This window comes from Jaculus jaculus, chromosome 4, assembly GCF_020740685.1.
Source record: "Jaculus jaculus isolate mJacJac1 chromosome 4, mJacJac1.mat.Y.cur, whole genome shotgun sequence".
In the NCBI taxonomy this organism is placed as follows: domain Eukaryota; kingdom Metazoa; phylum Chordata; class Mammalia; order Rodentia; family Dipodidae; genus Jaculus; species Jaculus jaculus.
The window spans coordinates 37815795-37840311 of NC_059105.1; the positions used below are offsets into that span (position 1 = coordinate 37815795).

The 24517-nt window shown below is 44.2% G+C and overlaps 1 protein-coding gene across 1 annotated transcript in view; it reads left to right on the forward strand.

Moving 5' to 3' along the window:
- Positions 1-5050: 5050 nt before the first annotated feature.
- Positions 5051-24517, forward strand: part of Sumo1 (small ubiquitin like modifier 1) — a 31372-nt gene continuing 11905 nt past the window's right edge. Inside the window, exon 1 of the mRNA XM_045147668.1 lies at positions 5051-5207. Within this exon, the coding sequence (XP_045003603.1) occupies positions 5196-5207 (12 nt within the window). The 5' untranslated portion in view covers positions 5051-5195. The remainder of the gene's footprint in view (positions 5208-24517) is intronic.

A 24517-nucleotide genomic window follows, 5' to 3' on the forward strand; every position in this document is an offset into this window, starting at 1 on the left:
GAATTCCAGCTCAGCCTGGGCCAGAGTGAGACCCTACGTCGAAAAACCAAAAAAAAAAAAATAATAATAATAATAATAATTTCTCTATCTCTGAAATAGTAAATTCAAACCACCTTTTATTTTCATAACTTTTCTGAGGAATGAAGTAAGTTGACAATAAGTAGTTTTACTAGTGCAGGGATTTCCAAGGTGAGGAAGGAGTGAGACAGAGATGAGTAAACTCCAAAAGATGATTGGTGAGAATATTGATGATGATGTTTGTTTATGTATGTGTGGCCCTAGGAATCAACATGCTTGTTAGGAATGATCTAGATTAAGTAAGCCTTTGGGCCTGTTGATGAGGATCTTTTCATTTTTATCCCATGGTAATTCCCTCCCTCCCCACCCCAACACTTTCCGATTTGAAATTCCATTCTCCATCATATTACCTCCCCATTACAATTATTGTAATTACATATATACAATATCAATCTATTAAGTATTCTTTTCATTTTTTATTGAACACATCAATAAGTATGATTATAAAACCCTTCCATAACTCTCATCTCCACCCTTGTCCCCTCCCAACCCTACCTCACAGAACCCCTTTTCGTTTACTTATTTATTTTTATTTTTTAGAGAGAGAAACAGAGAGAGTCTCAGGGTGGCCTTGAACTCATGGCAATTCTCCTACCTCTGCCTCCCCATTGCTGTGATTAAAAGCATATGCCACCACACCTGGCAGTTGTTATATTTTTCTTTTTTTCTTTTTTGGTTTTTTCGAGGTAGGGTCTCACTCTGGTCCAGGCTGACCTGGAATTAACTCTGTCATCTCAGGGTGGCCTTGAACTCGTGGCGATCCTCCTACCTCTGCCTCCCGAGTGCTGGGATTAAAGGCGTGCACTACCACGCCCGGCTAGTTGTTATATTTTTATGAAAAAGCATTCTAGTGTAAAGTGGCATCTCCTTGTCATTTTATTTTTTGTGGTGTTTGAGATTGAACCCAGACTCTTGCATATAGCTTAGGGCTTCTCAGTCACTTATCATCATCATCATCATCATCATCATCATCATTATTATTATTTTTGAAGTAGGGTCTCACTGTAGCCCAAGCTGACCTGGAATTTACTATGTAGTCTCAGGGTGGCCTCAAACTCATAGTGATCCTCCTGCCTTGGCCTCTGGAGTGTTGGGATTAAAGGCGTGCACCACCATGCTAGGCAACATTTTACTAAGGGGGGTGGGTGAGAATGGGCGTGCCAGAACCTTCAGCCAAAGGAACTCCAGAAAAATTCTTTCCCTTGTGCTTATGTGGGTACTGGGGAATCAAACCTGGGTCACTAGGCTTCCATGCAAGCACCTTAACCATTACCATCTCTCCAGCCCCCTATGTTTTTTTTTTTTTTTTTACAGAAGGAAAAGGTTATATTTCACTAACAGTTCTGGGTTACAGTCTATCACAGCACAGAAGGTGGTGGGTGCTGGTCACATTCAGCACAGTGAGGAGAAGAGCCATGAATGTTCTTGCTCAGCCAGCTCTCTCTTCTTTTTTTTTTTTCTTTAAATTTCATTTATTTATTTATTTACAAACAGAGAGAGATCGAAGAGAGGCAGAGAGAATGGGTACACCAAGGCCTCCAGCTGCTACAAATGAACTACAGATGCATATGCCTCTTTGTGCATCTCAGCCTCCTAATTTAAAAAAAATTTATTTATTAATGAGTAAGTGGCAAGTCTAGTTACCCACAACTTCAAAGTAGCAATAACCCTAAATATTTCTAGAGAATCTCTGTAATGTGATATGAAAATATCTGTGATCTGTACTAGTGACAATGTCATAGGCACCAATATTTGTCACCTACATTCATAATTAAGGAAATCCTAAATCATAGCTAGAAATTAATGAAAATAAATATATTTTTTCCAAGTTAAAAAAGATTATTTATTGAACCAGTTGACAGAAAGCTGGAAGAAGCCATTCCACATGCAGTTCAATGGGAGAGAGAGAAATCACCTGTGAAGATACTCAACAGTGGACATTGCAAACCGTATATTTGGCCAGCCAGGTTAAATGAGCCAACGGTTGCAATAGTGGCATATCTGTCATGGTGGAAACCAACTGCCCTCTGATTGGACTGGAGGCCCGCTCCATGGTAGGAAATACATGCCTGATACTGAAAATTTAAAATGGGTTACTCATGAGCTGTAGGGGTGTAATGACTATTGTTGTCTGGCTAAATATATATACTATGCTCATCAAACTGCCCAGTAAGCACTTCTATTAATGTTCATACCCATATATTAATGCTACTCTCACTTTTGGTAGAGAATCTTCTCTTTTCAGATGGCAGTGACCTTGGGATGACTCAGAAGGCATCATGGTGCTGGAAAGAAGTGACAGAGGAGTGCTCAGCACTGCAATATCTCTATTACACCTTCCAAGGCTCAGGGTCCATTGCGGAAGAGGTGGTGGAAAGAATGCAAGAGCCAAAGGAAGGGTAGGACTCCTTACAACGTGCTCCCCCCAAACAACAAAATGGCCTGGATATCCATGACCTTACAGTACCTAACACTACCTACACAAGACATTAATAATAGGAGGAAAAGATCATGACATAAAAATAAAAGACTGAGACGAGGAGGGGATATGATGGAGAGTGGAGTTTCAAAGGGGAAAGTGGGGGAAGAGAGGGTATTACCATGGGATATTGTTTACAATCATGGAGGTGTTAATAAAAAAATTAATTAACTAAAAATTTTTATTTATTGAGAGAAAGAGAGAAAGAGGGAGAGAGAGAATGGGTGTGCCAGGGCCACCAGCCATTGCAAACTCCAGATGTATGGGCCACCTTGTGCATCTGGCTTTATGTGGGTACTGGGGAAATGAACCGTAGTCCTCAGGCTTTGGAGGCAAGCACCTTAATTGCTGAGCCCTCTCCATCCCCCTCCCTTTTTTGAGGTAAGCCCAACAGACTCACCATTTCATTTTATTTATGAGAGAGAAAGAGACAGAGAGAATGGGCACACCAGGGCCTCTAGTCACTGCATATGAACTCCAGACACATGTGCCCCCTTGTGCAGTTGGCTTATGTGGACCCTGGGGAATCGAACCAACGTCCTTAGGCTTTGCAGGCAAGTGCCTTAATGGCTAAGCCATCTCCCCAGCAGCCCCACTTTTTTTTTTTTTTTTTGGCTTTTTGAGGTAGGGTCTCTAGTCCAGGCTAACCTAGAAAATTTACTATGTAGTTTCAGGGTAGCCTTGAACTCACAGTGATCCTCCTACCTCTGTCTTCTGAGTGCTGGGATTAAAGGTGTGTGCCACCACGCCTGGCTCTGCATCCACCCCTTTTTAAAAATCATTTATTTATTTATTATTTTTACTTTTTTTTTTTTTCGAGGTAGGGTCTCATTCTAGCCCAAGCTGACCTGGAATTCACTATCGAGTTTCAGGGTGGCTTCGAACTCACGGCCATCCTCCAACCTCTGCCTCCGGAGTGCTGGGATTAAAGGCATGCGCCACCAAGCCCAGCAACTTTTTTTTTTAAATTTATTTATTTTTTACAGCACCAATAGTCTTTATTAAAATGCTGTCCTTGGAGTAGGCACAGATTAAAAAGTAAAAATTGAATAAGTAATCTCTATAATATAAACACGTACAGCGACCTAGACAAGTGAACAATACAAAGCTGCCCAGTGTGATGCCAGGCAATCTTATCGGCAGCCTTTGAACCATCTGTAACGTGATCTCCAGACTCCACCATAATGATCCTTGTGGACCCGAAACGTCTTCACAGCCAGTGCACAGTGCTCCTGCAGCATCTACACAGCAAATGCAATTTCTGTTATTAAAGCTCAGCCGATCTCCACCTTTGTGATCAGATAATGGCCTGAGTAGCATGCTGCATTTGTCATTTTTGATTAGGTTTGAACCTAGATGGCCTATCTAAGACAGACAATTAAACTTTATTACTTTGGATAATACTAATACAGAATTTTCCCTTATTCAGGTATCCAATTGAATTTAGAAGAAAAAATTTCATAATTAATTCCACCTCTGACCTAGATCACAATAGCATTTTCTAAAAATTTAGTTTAAGAGTAAGAAACAGCAACTTTTAAAAAAAAATATATTTTATGTACTTATTTATTTGAAAGAGGGTGGGAGAGTGAGGGGGAGAGGGGGACGGAGAATGGGTGCGCAAGGACCTCCAGCCGCTGCAAACAAACATCAGATGCATGCACCCCGTTGTGCATCTGGCTTATGTGGGTGCTGGAGAATCCAACCGGGATCCTTTGGCTTTGCAGACAAACGCCTTAACCACTAAGTCATCTCATCAGCCCTATTTATTTTTAAAATATTTTTATTTATTTATTTGAGAAAGAATGGGCACGCCAGGGCATCCAGCCACTGAAAACGAACTCCATATGCATGTGCATCTGGCTTACGTGGGCTCTAGGGATTTGAACCTGGCTCCTTTGGCTTTGCAAGCAAGTGCTTTAGCCGCTAAGCCGTATTTTCAGCCCAAATCATTTATTTATTTGTGTGAGAGAGACAGCTGGAGAGAGAATGGGCGCTCCTTTAGCCACTGCAAAGGAACTCCAGACGCTTGCGCCACTTTATTTAGGCGGATACTGGGGCATCGAACCCGGGTTCTTAGACTTCACGGGCAAGTGCCGCTAAGCAATCTCTCCAGCCTTTTTTTTTTTTTTTTTCTGTTATGTTGGAGGATGCGGATGTGTTGAAGGTTTAAAAAAAAAAAAGTTTAGGGCAAGAGGGGACGGGAATTCAGTATTTTCGGGATTGCTTGTTGAGTGCGGCTGGGAGGAGACAATGGAAGCGCTCGCAGGCTCAGCCGTCAGCGCCGCGCAAGGTGTGAGAGGAAGGACTCGGCCAGCACCGCCCCGAGCCTTCACACTGCGGCCGGGGACCTGGGCCGGACTCGGCCGGCCCGCTTCCCCCGCGGCCCGTGAAGCGATCCCTCCCACCTCCCCGCCTCTCCTCAGAGCGTTTTCCCGCCTCTCTTTCCCCCTCCGCCAGCCACCATGGCCGTCGGGTGCGCGCAGCGGAAGTGACGCGAGGCGCAGCGGAAGTGCCCGCAGCCGCCGTGTTGTGCCGTAGGGAAGAGCGACCGATTTTTGTAAACCCCGGAGCCAGCTTCTCGGTGCCCGAGGCCCGCTCCTGTGCGGAGACACCCCCGGGCGAAGCGGCTGTCACCATGTCTGACCAGGTGAGAGGGCCGGGAGCCCTCGGGCGGCGGTGGCCGGCGTTCGGCCCGTTCCGCGGCGCCCGCTGCTCCGCTCGGCGGGGCTCCGCTCGGCTCGGCTCGGCTGGGCGCCGCACGGGCCGGCGGCGGGGGGGAACTGCACGGATGGAGGCAGGCGCGGGGGAGGGGAGCGCGGCCCGAGGGGGAGCGGGACGCCGGCCGAGGAGAGCGGGGGCTCGCGGCCGGGCTCCGGGGCCGTCCCGTCCCGTCCCGTCCCGTCGCGGGGTGCTCCTCCCAGCGCCGCGTCCCCCTCCCCCCCTTTTCCCGCGGGTCGATCAGGTGCCGAGCCCCGCTTCCACCTCCCTGCGAGGATCCCTGGGGAAAGAAAGCCCGTCCATCTCCCTTCAGCCCTCGCAGGACTGATTTGCAGCCGCAGGCCCCGAGGCCCCAGTTATGTAACGGGAGGGAGAGGATCCCTGCCCGGGAGCCTGCACGGCCCTGCATGGAAGCCGGACGCGGACTCTTGTTTGGGTGCTGCGTGGGGGAGGGGAGGGGGCCGGCCGGGGAGGTCTCGTCTGATGTTGCTGGAGACCCACCGAGCGCTGGTTTCGGTCGGGTAGGGCTGCGAGAGCCAATCTGCCACGGCTCTCTCCTCTTGGAGTTTTTTTTTTTTCTTTCTTTCTTTCTTTTCTCTTTTCTTTTTTTCTTCCATGTGGGGGTGCAGAGGCAACCTCTTTTTCTGTACTTTCCACTTCTTACTCGGGATTGGTGCATCAATTCTCCAGGGGCTAGAGAGCACTCCGGATAACGCAGCAGTCGGTAGCATCAAAACCGTTAGGGCAACACGAAACACTTGCACCAGAGCATGAACCTGCAGGTAGATGACTGGTACTTTCGAGTTAAGGGACAGAGGAAATCTGTGCGCGTCCAGCAGTTGAAGAGGTGCACCTTGTGTATCTGGCTTGCGTGGGTCCTGGGGAATTGAACCTGGGTCTTTTGGCTTCGCAGGCAAGTTCCTTAACGGCTAAACCATCTCACAATTTTAGGTGAGAGCAAGTGAGGTTTTTCTTTTCTTTTCTTTTTTCAGATTTGTACTATTGTGTAAAATATATTTTCTTTTTTTCGAGATAAGGTTTCACTCTAGTCCAGGCTGTCTTGGAATTCACTATGTCTCGGGGTGGCAATCTTCCTACCTCTGCCTCCCAAGTGCTGGGTTTAAAGGCATATATCACCACGCCCTGCTAAAAATCACATATTTTTAAAAAGCTTGTCCATAATGTAGTTTAGTTTGGGATGGATTTGCTTACAAGAAATCTACATTAATGCCTAAATTGGAATGGGAATGGCATTATAAATATCTACTTAGACAGTTGTTTACTTGGTTGCCAGGGAGGAAGGAACAGCTGTAGATGGTTAGTTTCATCAGCCCTTTATTTTGATATTCAGAAGTAGAAAGCATGTTAGCCTGATGAAAGTGCAATGTACAGAAAGAGTTATAAAATACTGACCTGGGCTAGAGTGAAACTCTATCTCAAAAAACAAAAACAATGACAAAAAACAACCCAACACGCCCCAAAAATACATTGTAGGATTGTTTTAGCCCCATTTTGAAGACACATTTAAGAAGGATACAAAGAAAGCTGGGTGTGGTAGTGCATGCCTTTAATCCAGCACTCAGGAGGCGGAGGTAGGAGGATTGCCTTGAGTTCAAGGCCACAGTGAGACTACATAGTGAATTCCAGGTCAGCCTGGGCTAGAGTGAGACCCTGCCTAAAAAAAAAAAAAGAAAGGTGCAAAGAGAGAAATAAAGGACCTGGGCTGGAGGGATGGCTTAGCGGTTAAGGCGTTTGCCTGCAAAACCAAAGGACCCAGATTCTATTCCTCAGGACCCATGTTAGCCAGATGCACAAGGAGGGACATGTGTCTGGGGTTCATTTCTAGTGGCTGGGGGCCGTGGTGTGCCCATTCTCTACCCTCTGTCAAATAATAAATAAATAAAAATAAGATGTTAAAAAAAAGAAGTAAAAGACCTAGGACACAGATTGTTTTCAGGTAGTCTGTGAGGCCCACACTGGGGATTGAACCCAGGGCCTCAGGCACGTACAAATGAGCTGTATCCCTATCTGTCTTTATTTTTTTATGTTTCGGTTTTTCGAGGTAGGTTCTCAATCTAGTCCAGACTGACCTGGAATTCACTTTGTAGTCTCAGGGTGGCCTTGAACTCATGGTGATCCTCCTACCTTGCCTCCTCAGTGCTGGGATTAAAGGCATGTGCCACCACGCCCGGCTCCTGTTTTTATTTTTATTTTATTTATTTTTAATTTTTTGGTTTTTCGAGGTAGGGTCTCACTGTAGCTTAGGCTGACCTGGAATTCACTATGTACCCTCAGGGTGTCCTTGAACTCTCAGTGATCCTCCTACCTCTGCCCCCCAAGTGCTGGGATTAAAGGCATTTCCCACCAAGCCTGGCTTTTTTATTTTTGAAAAATATTTATTTGAGAGAGAGAGAGAGAGAGAGAGAGAGAGTGTGTGTGTGTGTGTGAGAGAGAGAGAGAGAGAGAGAGAGAGCGAGCACATGCACCAGGGCCTTCAGCCACTGCAAATGAACTGCAGACACATGCCTGACCTTGTGCATCTGGCTTATGCTAGTACTAGGGAACCTAACTTTGGTCCTTAAGTTTCACAGGCAAGTGCCTTAACCACTGAGCAATCTCTCCAGTCTGGTCTTTATCTTTTATTTTGAGACTAAGTTCACTAAATTGCCCAGGCAGATTGGTCTTGAACTCATAGCTTAGGCTGGCACTAACTTGTGATCCTCTTGCCATACTCTAGAGTTGCAGAGATTCCAGTCCTTCGCCACCACCACACCTGGCTTTTTAGTTTGTTTTTCTCTCATTCATGAGTGTTCAGTGAAATTTTCTAGAAACTATCAGGACATAACAGATTTGTAACAATGTAAAATAATTGTACTCTTGACTAATTTTGTCTTAAAAATTAATAAAATGTCTTTGTTAACATGTAATGAATTATTTTGAAATAGATTAATAAACATTTAAAACATTTCTCAGTTCAGTGATTAACATTGTAAATATCAATAAATATAGCCAACTATACAAAAGCTTTATGAGGTTTTAAATGATTTACTAAGGGTTTAAGACCAGGTTTGGGAATGGTTGCTGTAGGCTAAATGACTGTGGTATTAATAGAGCCCAGTACAAGTTAGTATTGCTAAAGACTTAGAGACTTGTAGGTGAGTTCCTTACCTTTAAGTAGCTAGTAAATGGGCCGGAGTGATGGTTTAGCAGTTAAGGTGCTTGCCTGTGAAGCCTAAGGACCCAAGTTTGACTCCCCAGAACCCACGTAAACCAGATGGACTTGGTGATCTATGCGTCTGGAATTTGTTTGCAGTGGCTAGAGGCCTCGGAGTGCCCATTCTCTCTTAAAAAAAAAAAACAAAAAACCCAAGGTCTACCCCAAGTGACACATCTCCGTTAGTAAGGCTTCACCTCCCAAAGACTCTACCAGCTAGAGACTACATGAAGGCTTAGTCACAAACACTTCCAAACTACCACAACGCTTACCTCAAAGCCTAAGGAACCAGGTTCAGTGTCTCAGTACCCATGTAGACAGATGCACAAGGTGACACATGTGTCTAGACTTTGCAGTGGCTAGAGGCCTTGGTACACCCATTTTCTCTCTTATCTGTCCCCCTCAAATAAAAACCATTTCAAGAAGAAGCCAATAAGTGAGAGGAAGAATTCCAGATTACTTCTGTATAGCATCAGCAATGTCTGAGTTGCTATCTCCAGAAGGCATGTGTTCCCTGGGGTTGAGGTTATAGCTTAGTGGTTCAATGCTTGTCTAGCACACTAGAGGACTCAGGCTCTTATTTCCAGTGCAAAGATATATTTTCAGAGGCAACTCTCAGAAGTTTACAGTTAATTGTCTTGTGTTTATAATAATGAAACTGAGTATTAATTTTACCTTTAATCCCCCTCTTCTCCCTGTAAGACAGTCTTACTAAATAGCCAGGCTGACCTTGAACTCACAGTGGTCCTCCTATCTCAGCCTCCCAAATGCTTGGATTATAGATGTGAGTCACCATGGCCAGGATTAGTGTTTCTTTTTATACCAACCATCAAAGGTAGGTTGGACCTCAATTCTTTCTGTTAATGCTAAGAATTGGATGATTGATTTATTTTACTCTTTTTTTCTTCCTGAGATAGAGTCTCACTCTACCTCTGCCTCCCAAGTGCTGGGATTAAAGGTGTATGCCACCACGCCTGGCCTAGCCGTTTTACTCATTTTTGTTCATTTTGAGACAGGGTTTGTTTGTTTATTTATTTGAGAGAATTGGAGAGAGAAAGAGGCATATAGAGAGAACGGGCACACCAGGGCCACTAGCCACTGCAAACAAACTCCAGATGCATGTGCCACTTTGTGCATCTGTCTTTATGTGGGTACTGGGGAATCGAACTTGGTTTAGGTTTTACTGGCAAGGAACTTAACCATTGAGGCATTACTCCAGCCCCTGAGACAGTTTTATTGTAGCTCACACTGTCCTCCAACTCACTTCCATATTTCCGCTTCAGCCTCCCAAGTGCTGGTAATCTCTAAAAAAAATGTTCATTTGCCCTACCTCAGAAAGAGATTGATTTCCTTGTATCTTTTTTTTTGGTTTATTTTTACTTATTTATTTGAGAGTGACAGAGAAAGAGGCAGATAGAGAGAGGAAAGAATGGGTGCACCAGGGCCTCCAGCCACTGCGAACAAACTCCAGATGTGTGTATCCCCTTGTGCATCTGGCTAATGTGGGTCCTGGGAAATCGAGCCTCGAACTGGGGTCCTTAGGCTTCACAGGCAAGCGCTTAACCGCTAAGCCATGTCTCCAGCCCTCCTTGTGTCTTTTAAAGTTTTTTTTATTTTTTATTTTTTATTTTTATTTTATTTATTTATTTATTTGAGAGTGACATAGAGAGAAAGACAGATAGAGGGAGAGAGAGAGAATGGGCACGCCAGGGCTTCCAGCCTCTGCAAACGAACTCCAGACGCGTGCGCCCCCTTGTGCATCTGGCTAACGTGGGACCTGGGGAACCGAGCCTTGAACTGGGGTCCTTAGGCTTCACAGGCAAGCGCTTAACTGCTAAGCCATCTCTCCAGCCCAGTTTTTTTTTTTTTTTTAATTTACTTGAGGCACACACAGAGAGACAGATAGAGATAAGGGGAGTGTCGGGGCCTGCAGGCACTGCAAAAGAACGCCAGATGCATGTGCCACCACTCTGTGCATCAGGCTTACGTGGGTCCTGGGGAATCGAACCTGGGTCCTTTGGCTTTTCAGGCAAGCGCCTTAACCACTAAGCCATCCCTCCAGTCCTATTTCCTTGTATCTTAATCAAGATGTGGAAGCACCATGATATTCTGGTTATGTCTTGCTGCCTAATAAACTACGTCAGAATGTATTGGCATAAAGTAACGTTTTTGCTTATGCATCTGCATTTTAGGGAAGGCTTTGTGCATGTGGATTTATCTCTGTTTCTGTGTGCAGGGCCTAACATTCAAATGACTGGTTGTGGCCAGGTGTGGTGGGGCAGACTTTAAATCTTAGCACTCAGGAGACAGGTAGGAGGATCACTGTGAGTTTGAGGCCAGCCTGTGACTACAAAGTGGATTCCAGGTCAGCTAGGACTAAAGTGAGACCTGACCTCACAAAATAAACAAGTTGCCTGGTGATGGGACAGCAGGTGTACAATTAGAATTATGCTCTTCATAGTCTGTAAACTTTTCTTTTTTTTTTTTGGTTTTTCGAGGTAGGGTCTCACTCTGGCTCAGGCTGACCTGGAATTCACTATGTAGTCTCAAGGTGGCCTCGAACTCTCGGAGATCCTCCTACCTCTGCCTCCCGAATGCTGGGATTAAAGGCGTGCGCCACCACTCCTGGCTTGTCTGTAAGCCTTTCTGAATGCATTCATCTTGTGTTCTCAGCATGGAGACTCTAGGAATATGTAAACATAGTGTCAGCTTAGGGGCTCATAGACAACATTCTAAGAGAACCTGGGTAGAAATAGCAAGGTGCCTATTACCATTGGACATGGCTGCTGCTGTATTCTGTTGGTCAATCATCCCTAAGGCCAGCCCAGATTCAAGGGAAAGACAAGCCCCATTTCTCAATAGGAGTAAGATTTTGTTGTTTTCTTTATCACATAAATTGCATTTCTTCTGTTATGATATAGCATTAGTTTTTACAGTGTTAATTTTAGTTTCTTATTGATCTTTACTGATTTTGGCAATTATTAGCTTGGGGTTAGAGGAAAATATGAACTAGTTGTGCATTAATATGCATAGCTATACTAGTTACTCATTCCTTAAATAATCAGCAATTTGGAGATAGAGACGGGGGATCAGGAGTTCATGGTCATCCTGAGCTACATAGGAAATTTGAGGTATGCCTGAGTTGTATGAGATTCTGTCTCCAAAAACATCAACAGCTATGTATATTATTAATGTCATAGAACATGTTAAACTGTAGCTGTTGCTTAAGCTAGTGGTGAATACTTTAGGTATTACATGTCCTGGGAGAGGAAGGAATGGTATGCCTTCTCTGATAGATTGAGGTGCTGCTGTGGAATGTTAGAAATACTGTTTATAATGAACCACTTCAAAGAATTGTAGTTTGTGGTTGGGGAGGAGATGGCTCATTTGGCAAATTGCTTGACACTCAAGTATGATGACATGAGCTTGTTTCACTAGCACCCATGTAAATGACAAGCAGGTTTGGTGGTCTGCCTGTAATTCCAGGTCTCCTAGAGGGCCGGGGTGTGTGTGTGTGTGTGTGGGTTAATGTGTGTGTCTGGGATAAGCTGGCTAACCAGACTAGATGAATCAGTGAGCTCTGGGTTCAAGGGAGAGACCTGCCTAAGTGAAAGAAAGAAAGTAGGCATTGGACAAGGAAGAACACAGAGGCAACTCTGCCCCCCATGTGTATGTTGCATTTGCCCACACAATATGTACCCACGAGTGTTAACTTTTAATATTTAAATTTTTTTTTCTTTGAGGCAGGGTCTCATTCTAGTCCACACTGACCTGGAACTCTCTGTAGTCCCAGGCTGGCCTGAGACTCACAGTGATCCTTCTACCTCTGCCTCTTGAGTGCTAGGATTAAAGGGATGTGCCACCATGCCTGACTATGACTGTTTATTTAAAACTATGTTGGGGGAGGGAGGCTGGAGAGGTGGCGTAGTGGTTAAGGCACTTGCCTGCAAAGTCAAAGGACCCAGGTTCTATTCCCTAGGTAGTGTATGTATCTGGAGTTCCTTTGCAGTGGCTAAGGCCATGGCATACCCATATTCTCTCTCCCTCCCTCCTTACTTTCTTCCCTCCCTCCCTTCCCCCTGCCTCTCAAATAAATGAAAATAAAATAAAATACTTAAAAATATGTTGGGACCAAAAACCAAACAAACAAAAAAGTTATGTCCAAAAGCTGGGTGTGATGGTGCATATCTTTAATCCCAGTACTTGGGAAGCGGAGGTGGTTGGAGGAGCATCATGAGTTCAAGGCCACTGTGAATTCCAGGCAGCCTAGGCTAGAGTGAGACCCTACCTTGAAAAACCTAAAAAATAAATTATGTCCAAAAGCTGGGTGTGATGGTGCATATCTTTAATCCCAGTACTTGGGAAGCGGAGGTGGTTGGAAGAGCATCATGAGTTCAAGGCCACTGTGAATTCCAGGCAGCCTAGGCTAGAGTGAGACCCTACCTTGAAAAACCTAAAAAATAAAACTATATTGGGAGTTTTCTTTCATTTAGTTATTTATTTTGACTCTTTTCAGTCATCCCCTCTCTTTCTCCTTCCCTCCTTTTCTTTTCTCTCTCAAGGTAGGGTCTCACTCTAGCCTAGGCTGATCCACAATTCACTCTGTATTCTCTTGGTAGGCTTGAATTCAAGTGATGGTCCTACCTCAGCTGGGATTAAAGGCATGTGTCACCATCTTCAGTCATCTTTTATGAACTAATGAGGATCCAAAGGAAAAGGGCTAAAGGGTGGAGTTCTCTCTTGAGTGTTCTCATTATCTAGGGTCAGTCCCCCCTCAACCCCTTCCCAAAATAAGGTCTCACTCTAGCTCTGGCTGACCTGGATTTCACTATGTAGTCTCTGGGTGGCCTTGAACTCTTACCTCTGCCTCTCAAGTGCTGGAATTAAAGGCGTGTGCCACCAAGACCGGCCCTAGGGTCAGTTATTTTTGAAGGTTGTATTGAAGTTGAATATGCCTAGCCATACAAGAATACATGTAAGGTTTGCTGAACTTTTCATAAACTGAACACATCTGTGTAACCTGCACCCAAATCAAGAGCCTATGTCCTGACTTTAAAACGTATGAATTAGCTGAATGTAGTGGCACATACGTATGTATAGTCACAGTGAGACCCTGTCTCAACCTCACCATCCCCTGCAATAAAAGGAAAAAAAATCCTCACACAGATTAGTTGTGTGTTTTTATACATTATACCTTTTGCTTTTCGAGGTAGTGTCTCACTCTAGCCCAGACTGACCTAGAATTCACTGTGTAGTCTTAGGCTGGCCTTGAACTCACAGAGACCCTCCTACTTCAGCCTTCCGAGAGCTGGGATTAAAGGTGTATACCACTGTACCTGGCTCACCATAATATTTTATAACTCGAATTGTACCTCTTCTGTTCAATATAGTTTAGAGGTTTATCCACTTTTGTGTATTATTAAATGTCATTGCTATGTTACATGTACCATTGTGTTTTTAGTCATTATCCAGATAAGTCTGATTTTGGATTGTATTCAGGTGTTATTTTTTTAGGAGATTTTTATTTATTTATTTTGAGGTAGGGTCTCACTCTAACCCAGGGTAACCAGGAAGACTAGTCCCTGGCTGGCCTCTGACTCTCATGGCAGACCTTTTACCTCTGCCTTCCACTGCTGGGATTAAAGGTATGTGCCACCATGGCCTGCAGAGATTTATTTTAAAAGAGTAGAAATAAGAGGCAGAAAAGCTCCCAAATCAAGGGGGTAACCCCCAGTTAGGAGGCATCCCCAGAGGAAAAGTAGTTTTTTAGGACTTTATTTACTTATTTATTTGTATTTTTAAATTTTTATTTATTTCTTTATTAGAGACAGAGGAGTTAGGGTGAGAGAGTGAGAATGGGCACGCCAGGGCCATTAGCCACTACAAACGAATTCCAGATGTTGTGTCACCATGTGCATCTGGCTTATGTGGGACCTGGAGAATTGAACCTGGGTCCTTAGGCTTCGCAGGCAGGTGCCTTAATTGCTAAGCCATCTCTCTAGTCCTATTTGTATTTTTTTTCCCCCTAAGGTAGGGTCTCACTCTAGCTCAGGCTGACCTGGAATTCACTATGTAGTCTCAGGGTGGCCTGGAACTCATCTTGATCCTCCTACTTCTGCCTCCCAAGTGCTGGTATTAAAGGTGTGTGCCACCATGCCCAGCTAGGACTTTATTTTATTTATTTATTTATTTTTAAAATAATTTTTAATAATTTTTGTTCATTTGTATTTATTTATTTGAGAGTGACAGAGAGAGAGGGAGGGAGAGAAAGAGACAGATAGAGAGGGAATGGGCGTGCCAGGGCTTCCAGCCACTGCAAACGAACTTCAGAGGCGTGTGCCCCCTTGTGCATCGGGCTAATGTGGGTCCTGGGGAATCGAGCCTTGAACTGGGGTCCTTAGGCTTCACAGGCAAGCGCTTAACCGCTAAGCCATCTCTCCAGCCCTATTTATTTATTTTTATTTTTAATTTTATTTATTTATTACAGACAGAGAGAAAGGGAGAGAGAGAATGGGCACACCAGGGCCTCTAGGCACTACAAATGAATTCCAGATGCATGTGCATCTGGCTTATGTGGGACCTGGAGAATTGAACCTGGGTCCTTTGATTTCAGAAGCATGTGCCTTAACGGCTAAGTCATCTCCTCAGCCCCGACTTTATTTTTTTTTAATTAATTAATTAATTTTTATTAACAACTTCCATGATTATAAAAAATATCCCATGGTAATACTTTACTGTTGCAGTCCAGTTCACATTGCTGGTAGAAATCACCCAACCAAGAGCAGATTCTGGGAAAAAGGTTTATTTTGGCTTAAAGGCTCGAGGGGAAGCTCCACGATGGCAGGGGAAAACGATGGCATGAGCAGAGGGTGGACATCACCCCCTGGCCAACATAAGGTGGACCACAGCAACAGGAGGGTGTGCCAAACACTGGCATGGGGAAACTGGCTTTAATACCCATAAGCCAACCCCCAACAATACACTCCCTCCAGGAGGCATTAATTCCCAAATATCCATCAGCTGGGAACCTAGCATTCAGAACACCTAACTTTATGGGGGACACCTGAATCAAACCACCACACCCCCCCCCTTTCCCCTTTGAAACTCCATTCTCCATCATATCTCCTCCCCATCTCAATCAGTTTCTCTTTTATTTTGATGTCATGATCTTTTCCTCCCCTTATGTGTAGGTCTTCTGTAGGTAGCATCAGGCACTGTGAGATCATGGATATCCAGGCCATTTTGTGTCTGGGGGGAGCACGTTGTAAGGAGTCCTACCCTTCCCTTGGCTCTTAAATTCCTTCTGCCACCTCTTCTGCATTAGACCCTGAGCCTTGGAAGGTATAATAGAGATATTGCAGTGCTGAGCATTCCTCTGTCACTTCTTAACAGCACCATGATACCTTCTTAGTCATCCCAAGGTCACTGCCATCTGAAAAGAGAAGATTCTCTACCAAAAGTGAGAGTAGCATTAATATAAAGTTGTGAACCTTAAGAGAAGTGCTTATGGGGCAGTTTGATAAGCATAGTATGTACATTTAGCCACACAGTAACAGACGTCACACCCCTAGGGCTCATGACTACCCCTGATTTACGTTTTCAGTTTCAGGGATGTGTTCCCTCCCATGGAGTGGGCCTCCAGTACAATTCTGGAGTTTATTTTTAATATGTCACTTTGTGCATCTGGCTTTATATGGGTACTGGGGAATCATACCCAGGCTGGTGGACTTGCAAACGAGTGCCTTAACCACTGAGCCATCTCTAGCCCAAGGACTGTTTATTTTCCAGAGAGAGAGAGAGAGAGAGAGAGAGAGAGAGAGAGAGATAGAGATAGAGATAGAGATATATTGAATGAGAGAATGGGCACACCAGGGCCTTTAGCCACTGCAAATGAACTCCAGATGCATGTATCATCTTGTCATCTTGTGCACCTGGCTTTATGGGGGTACTGGGGAATTGAATCTAGGTCATTTGGCTTTGCAGGCAAGCACCTTAACCAGTGAGCCATCTCTTGCAGCCCCTCAAGGACTTTTTTTTTTTAAAGAAATATTTTAATTTTATTAATTTGAAAGAGAGAGAGCTAGAGAGAGAATGAGAATGGGCATTCTTGTGCCTCCAGCCGCTGGAAATGCCTTAACTGCTAAGCCATCTGTCTAGCCCATGGACATGCTTATTTTAGTGGCTTTATTTTTTTTTAAATTTTATTTATTTATTTACTTATTTGAGAGTGACAGACACAGAGAGAAAGACAGGTAGAGGGAGAGAGAGAGAAAGGGCGCGCCAGGGCTTCCAGCCTTTCCAAACGAACTCCAGACGCGTGCACCCCCTTTTGCATCTGGCTAACGTGGGACCTGGGGAACCGAGCCTCGAACCGGGGTCCTTAGGCTTCACAGGCAAGCGCTTAACCGCTAGGCCATCTCTCCAGCCCTTAGTGGCTTTATTTTTTGGGGCTTGTTTTCAGCCTGGGCTAAACAATATTTAAGTATAGCTTTTCTTCCTTGCACTGCTTTTGTACTGAGTAACAGAGAGTCTGACACATTGTAGTTTGAACAACTATGTTGCATAATTTTTCTCCTCAAAACAAGATGTCTAGATGTAATTAGCCCAGAACTGAGGAGGAAGCTCCACAGGGCCTCTGTCTTCCTTTCCTCTCGAGCCTTATAGGGATCTTGCTTCCATGCTTGGGTACTTGTGGATGCAAAAAGGCATTTTTAAAAAAATTATTGACAGCTTCTATACTTACAGACAATAAACCGTGGTATTTACCTCCCCTCCCCCACTTTCTCCTTCATAGCTCTGCTTCCCATCATATCCCCTCCCTTAGTTTCTCTTTTAATTTGATGTCATCATCTCAGAAAGGCTATTTTGAGCAAAGGGGAAAAGGTGTTACATTATATCTCATTGGTCAGCATTATGTTACATGACCACAACAAAAAGCTGGGAGATAATTTTTATTTTTTAAACTTTTTTGTTTATTTATTTAAGAGTGACAGACAGGGAGAGAAAGAGACAGAGAAAGAGAGAGAATGGGCACTCCAGGGCCTCCAGCCACTGCAAACGAACTCCAGATGCATGCGCCCCCTTGTTCATCTGGCTAAAGTGGGTCCTGGGAAATTGAGCCTTGAACTGGGGTTCTTAGGCTTCACAGGCAAGTGCTTAACTGCTAAGCCATCTCTCCAGCCGAGTTTTTAAAATTTTAAATCTGGGTAAATTTGAGCTTGTCCTTGGAGGAAGATTTTCTTTGATAGGAAAATAGATTTTAGATAGGTAATTAAAGAGTATCTGCCATATCCAATTTTTTTTTTTTGCTAATACTTTTTTTCCTTCAAATTTTTATTATTATTAACAACTTCCATGATTATAAAAAGAATCCCATGGTAATAACCCCCCTCCCCCCACTTTCCCCTTTGAAACTCCATTCTCCATTATATCTCCTCCCCCTCTCAGTCAGTCTTTTATTTTGATGTCATGATCTTTTCCTTCTATTATGAGGGTCTTGTTTAAGTAGTGTTAGGCACTGTGAAGTCATGGATATCCAGACCATTTTGTGTCTGCGGGGTTTTGCGAATGCTTGTTTTAAATCTTATTTTTTCTCAATTAAAAAATTTTTTTTTGTTCATTTTTATTTATTTGAGAGTAACAGAGAAAGAGGTAGATAGATAGAGAGAATGGACATGCCAGGGTTTCCAGCCACTGCAAACGAACTCCAGATGCATACGCCCCCTTGTGCATCTGGCTAACGTGGGTTCTGGAGAATCGAGCCTCGAACCAGGGCCCTACGCTTCACAGGCAAGTGCTTAACCGCTAAGCCATCTCTCCAGCCCTTTTCTCAATTTTTTAAAACATTTTCCATGATTATAAAAAATATCCCATGGTAATAACCTCCTTCCCCCCCTTTTCCCCTTTGAAATTCCATTCTCCATCATATCCCCTCCCCATTTCAATAAGTCTCTCTTTTATTTTGATGTCCTGATCTCTCCCTCTTTTTTAAAAAAATTATTTGAGAGTGACAGAGAGAAAGAGGCAGAGAGAGAGAGAAAGAGAGAGAGAGAAAGAGAGAGAGAGAGAGAGAATGGGCATGCCAGGGCCTCCAGCCACTGCAAATGAACTCCAGATGCGTGAGCCCCCCTTTGCGTCTGGCTAACGTGGGTCCTGGGGAATCGAGCCTCAAACTGGGGTCCTTAGGCTTCACAGGCAAGCGCTTAACCGCTAAGCCATCTCTCCAGCCCTCTCCCTCCTATGATGATGGTCTTGTGTAGGTAGTGTCAGGCACTATGAGGTCATGGATATCAAGGACATTTTATGTTTGGAGGGAGCACGTTGTAAGGAGTCCTACCCTTCCTTTGGCTCTTATATTCTTTCTGCCACCTCTTCTGCATTAGACCCTGAGCCTCGGAAGGTGTGATTGAGATGTTACTCCGTACTCTAGTCACTTCTTTCCAGCACCATGATACCTTCTGAGTCATCCCAAGGTCACTGCTATCTGAAAAGAGAAGATTCTCTACCTAAAATGAGAGTTTTTGCTAATACTTTAAAAATTTTTATTTATTTATTAGAGACAGGGTGGAAAGAAAGAGACAGAGATTGGACATGTTCCAGGGTCTCTAGACACTGCAAATGAACTCGAGATGCATGCAGCACCCTGTGTATCTGGCTTATGTGGGACCTGGAGAAACAAACCTGGGTCCTTAGGCTTCGCAGGCAAGTGCCTTAACCGTTACGCCGTCTCTCCAGCCCTGCTGTTACTTTTATATAAAAAGAAGTTTGTTCCAGGGACTGAGTGTGGTGGCACAGGCCTTTAATCCCAGCACTCTGGAGGCAGAGATAGGAGGAACACTATGAGTTTGAGGCCACCCTGAGACTACATAGTGAGTTCCAGGTCAGCCTGGGCTAGAGTAAATAAGCAAACAGGGCTGGAGAGATGGCTTGCCTGTGAAGCCTAAGGACCCAGTTTCGAGACTTGATTCCCCAGGACCCACGTTAGCCAGATGCACAAGGGGGCGCATGCATCTGGAGCTCGTTTGCAGTGGCTGAAGGCCCTGGTAGGTGCATTCTCTCTCTCTCTCTCTCTCTGCCTCTTTCTCTGCCTGTAGCTCTCAAATAAATAAATAAAAATAAACCAAAAAATAAAAAAAGAATTTGTTCATTCTACCCTTTTTTGGTTTTGTGAGGTAGGGTCTCACTCTAGCTCACGCTGACCTGGAATTCACTATGTAGTCTCAGGATGGTCTTGAACTCACGGTGATCCTCCTACCTCTGCCTCCCCAGTGCTGGGATTAAAGGTGTGTGCCATCATGCCTGGTTTTTATTCTACATTTTTATAGATTTTGTAGTCTAGGCATAAAAGGACTTGGTCACATAACAAGTAAAATTTTAGTTATATTACACTGCTGGGGTGATGCCTCAGTGGAAAAAGTGCTTGCATCACAAGCCTAAAGCTTGGGTCATCCACATAAAGCTGGGTGCTGTAGCACTGTCCCAGAGTGCCTAGGGCAAGGAGATGACAGAAACAGGAGAATGTACAGAACGTCTAGGCCAGCAAGCCTGGTGAATCAGAGACAGACAAAGTAGAAGGCAAAGACCAACACCTGTAGTTGCTGTTTGACCTCTACATACACATTGATACCCATCATGCACCTTGACAAATTGAAAAAAAATTCAGGCCAGGCGTGGTGACTCATACCTTTATTCCCAGCACTTGGGAGATAGAGGTAGGATCACTGTGAGTTCCAGGCTACCCTGTGAGTACCTAGTGAATTTCAGGTCAGCCTGGCCTAGAATGAGACCCTCCCTCAAAAAACAAAACCAAAAAACAAACAAACAAACAAAAAGTACCATCATCAACAAAAAACTAATAATAATAATAAAAAGATTCAGTTATAGTTGTTAGTTCCTGATGAACTGTGTGTATTTAGTGTTTAGCCACCATTCAGGATTGAATATAAATTAGCAAAAGGTCTAGTGTCTTGACTGCTTTGACTTAAGCTTTGAAATTATGGAGTTATTATCTGATCAGTTCTATTCCAGATCTCTGGTACTATCATCAACAGTTGCAGCATGAAGATAAGAAGGTTACAAGTATTTTTATTTATTTATTTATATATTTTGCTTTTGTTTTTCAAGGTAGGATTTCGCTCTAGCTCAGGCTGACCTGGAATTCACTATGTAATCTCAGGGTGGCCTCAAACTCACGGCAATACTCCTACCTCTGCCTCCCGAGTGCTGGGATTAAAGGTGTGCGCCACCATGCCCAGCTTATTTTATTTTTTTATGTTTTGAGTTATGGTTTTGCTCTAGACCAGGCTCACCTAAAATTCACTATTCGAGACTGGCCTGAAACTCTGATCCTTCTACCTTGGCTAGCCTCCCAAGTGCTGAGATTAAAGTGTGCAAGACCACACTGAGCTCAAGTATTTATTTATTTTTGTTTTTCTGAGGTAGGGTCTTAGGGTCTCACTGTAGCCCAGGCTGACCTGGAATTCACTATGGAGTCTCAGGGTGGCTTCAAACTCACCCTGATCCTCCTACCTCTGCCTCGCAATTGCCTGGATTAAAGGCGTGTGCCACCATGCCTGGCTATTTAGGTATTTTTATTTAAGAGAGAGAATTGGAATGCCAGGGCCCCAGCCATTGCAATAGAACTCCAGACGTTTGCGCCACCTAGTGGGCATATTGGACCTTGTGCTTGCCTCACCTTGTGTGTCTGGCTTAATGAAATCTGAAGAGTTGAACATAGATTCTTAGACTTCGCAGGCAAGTGCCTTAACTGCCAAACCATCTGTCCAGCCCTCAAGTAATTTAAAATTTTTTTTGTTGTTCATTTTTATTTATTGAGAGTGACAGAGAGGGAGAGAGAGGGGAGAGAGGGAGAGAGGTAGGTAGATAGGTAGAGAGAGAGAATGGGCACGCCAGGGCTTCCAGCCTCTACAAACGAACTCCAGACGCGTGCGCCCCCTTGTGCATCTGGCTAACGTGGGTCCTGGGGAATCAAGCCTGGAACCAGGGACCTTAGGCTTCACAGGCAAGCGCTTAACCGCTAAGCCATCTCTCCAGCCCCCTTCAAGTAATTTTAAAACTCTAGAAACTCTAGAAAATCCATTTGACTATGAAAGAAGTTACTTTACTGTAATTCTGTTTTTTTTTTTTTTTTTTGGTTTGTTTTTTTTTGATGTATGGTCTTGCTCTAGCCCAAGCTGACCTGGAATTTACTATGTAGTCTAAGGGTGGCCTCAAACTCACGATGCTCCTCTAACCTCTGCCTCCCAAGGGCTGAGATTAAAGGCGTTTACCACCTTACCTGCCTTAAGTTTTTTTTGTTGTTGTTGTTGTTTATTTTTATTTATTTGAGAGCAACAGACAGAGAGAAAGTGAGCCAGCATAGGTGCACCAGGGCCTCCAGCCACTGCAAACAAACTCCAGATATATGCACTACCTTGTGCATCTGGCTCACGTGGTTACTGGGGAATCAAGCCTTGAACCGGGGTCCTTAGGCTTCACAGGCAAGGGCTTAATTGCTAAGCCATCTTTCCAGCCCCAAGTTTTTTTCCCCCCAGTATGTATTTGCAGCAGAGTGAGAGGAGGAGAGAGAGAGAGATGAAAGAGAATGGGTGCACCAGGGCTTCTAGCTATAACAAACGAACTCCAGATGCATTTGCCACTTTGTGCATCTGGCTTTATATAAATACTGGGGAATTGAACCTTAACTAATAAGGCTTTTGCAAGCAAGTACTTTGACTGTTGAACCATCTTCCTAGCCTGTTAAGTGAAAAAAAAAATTTTTTTTTTTTTGAGGTGGGGCCTTTCTGTAGCTCCAGGCTGGCCTCGAACTCAAAGTGATTCTCCTACCTTGCCTCTCAAGTGCTGGGACTAACAGCATGTGCTGCCACGCCCAGCTTTAAATGAATTTTTAAAAAAATTTTTTTATTTATTTGAGAGCGACAGACACAGAGAGAAAGACAGATAGAGGGGGAGAGAGAGAATGGGCGCGCCAGGGCTTCCGGCCTCTGCAAACAAACTCCAGACGCGTGCGCCCCCTTGTGCATCTGGCTAACGTGGGACCTGGGGAACCGAGCCTCGAACCTGGGTCCTTAGGCTTCACAGGCAAACGCTTAACCGCTAAGCCATCTCTCCAGCCCTTAAATGAATTTTTTAAAAAAGATTTTATTTTTATTTATTAGAGATCGAGGCAGCCCTTTAAATGAATTGTTTGTTTGTTGGTTTTTCGAGGTAGGGTCTCCCTCTATCTCAGGCTGACCTAGAATTCACTATGTAGTCTCAGGGTAGCCTTGATCTCATGGCGGTCCTCCTACCTCTGCTGAGTGCTGTGATTAAATGTGTGTGCCACCATGCTTTGCTTCCCCCCCCCTTTTTTTTAAAAAAAGAAAGTGAGAGGGCTGGAGAGATGGCTTAGTGGTTAAGGCATGTGCCTGCAAAGCCTAGGGACCCAGGTTTGATTCTCCAGGTCTCATATAATCCAGATACACAAGGTGGCGCATGTGTCTGGAATTTCTTTGTAGTGGCTAGAGGCCCTGGCATGCCCATTCTCTCTCTCTCAACCCCCTCCTCTTTCTGTCTCAAATAAATAAAAATAAATTAAAAAAAAAAAAGAATGAGGGAGAAACAGAAAGAGAATGGGCACACCAGGGTCTCAGCCACTGCAATCAAACTTCAGATGCTTGCACCACCTAGTGGACATGTGCAATCTTGCTCTTGCCTCACCTTTGTGTGTCTGGCTTATGTGGGATATGAAGAGTAGAACATGGGTCCTTAGACTTTGCATGTCAGCACCTTAGCCGGTAAGCCATCTTCAGCCTGTTAGTTTAGTTCTGCTTTCATATCCTGCTATCTACTTCCATGTTGTTCCTTGTGTAACTTGGAAAGTAGAGTGGCTAGTACATAGGACCTAGTAAATTTGTTTACTGCTGCAGTTATAAGTGCTCATTCTTTCAGTGACCATCCCTGCAAGTTTAGAGGGTTTTAATCTCTTCTTGGTTTTGTACATATGCGTTTCTTTATCTTTTTAAATATATATGAAAAAATATAAGTACATATATATGTATATGTGTGTGTGTGTGTGTGTGTGTGTGTGTGTGTGTGTATGTATCTATCTATATCGCTTGTTTGTTTGAGGAAGGGTTTCACTCTAGCCCAGGCTGACCTAGAATCCATTATGTAGTCTCAGGGTAGCCTTGAACTCACAGTGATCCTCCTACCTCTGCATTCTGAGTGCTGGGATTAAAGGTGTGTGCCACTATGCCCTGCCTAAAATATTTTTATTTATTTATTTGAGGCAAACCCAACAGACTATAATCTTTTTTTGAAGAAAAAAAAAAGAGAGAGAGAGAGAGCAAGCGAGAGAATTGGCGTGCAAGGGTCTCCAGACATGTGCACTATCTTGTGCTTGTGTCACCTTATGCATCTGGCCTACGTGGGACCTGGAGAGTCAAACATGGGTTCTCAAGCTTTGCAGGCAAGTGCCTTAAATGCTAAGCTATCTCTCCAGCTCTATTTATTTGTTAAGAGATACAGAGAACTAGAGAATGGGCACACCAGGGCCTCTAGCTACTGCAACCAAATTCCAGATGCATGTGCCACCATGTGCATCTGGCTTATGTGGGTTCTGGGGAATCAAACCTGGGTGCTTAGGCTTTGCAGGCAAGCATCTTAACTGCAAAGCCATCTTGCCAGCCGTACACATACTCCTCATCGCCAGTATCTTCTGCTGGGTGTCTGTGTGCCTTGTCAGCCATATCAACCAGCCTTTTAAAATTCTTTTTTTTTTTTTTTTTTTTCCCAATGACTTTCTGTCCCAGACTCAGAGCTGAGTGCTTTTACTGTTTGTAACCAGTGTGTTGCAAAACCAGCTTGCTGTATTGACTGCCTTTTTCACAAGGTAGAGGAGGAAAGAAAGCTTACAGAAGGCAGTGAGATCATTGAAACAGGCCCTTTCTGCCCAGGATCTCCTCATTTTCTAGGCTTTTGTGTCACATAAGAAAAGGCAGCCCATGAAAAGGCGGGTGCCTGCA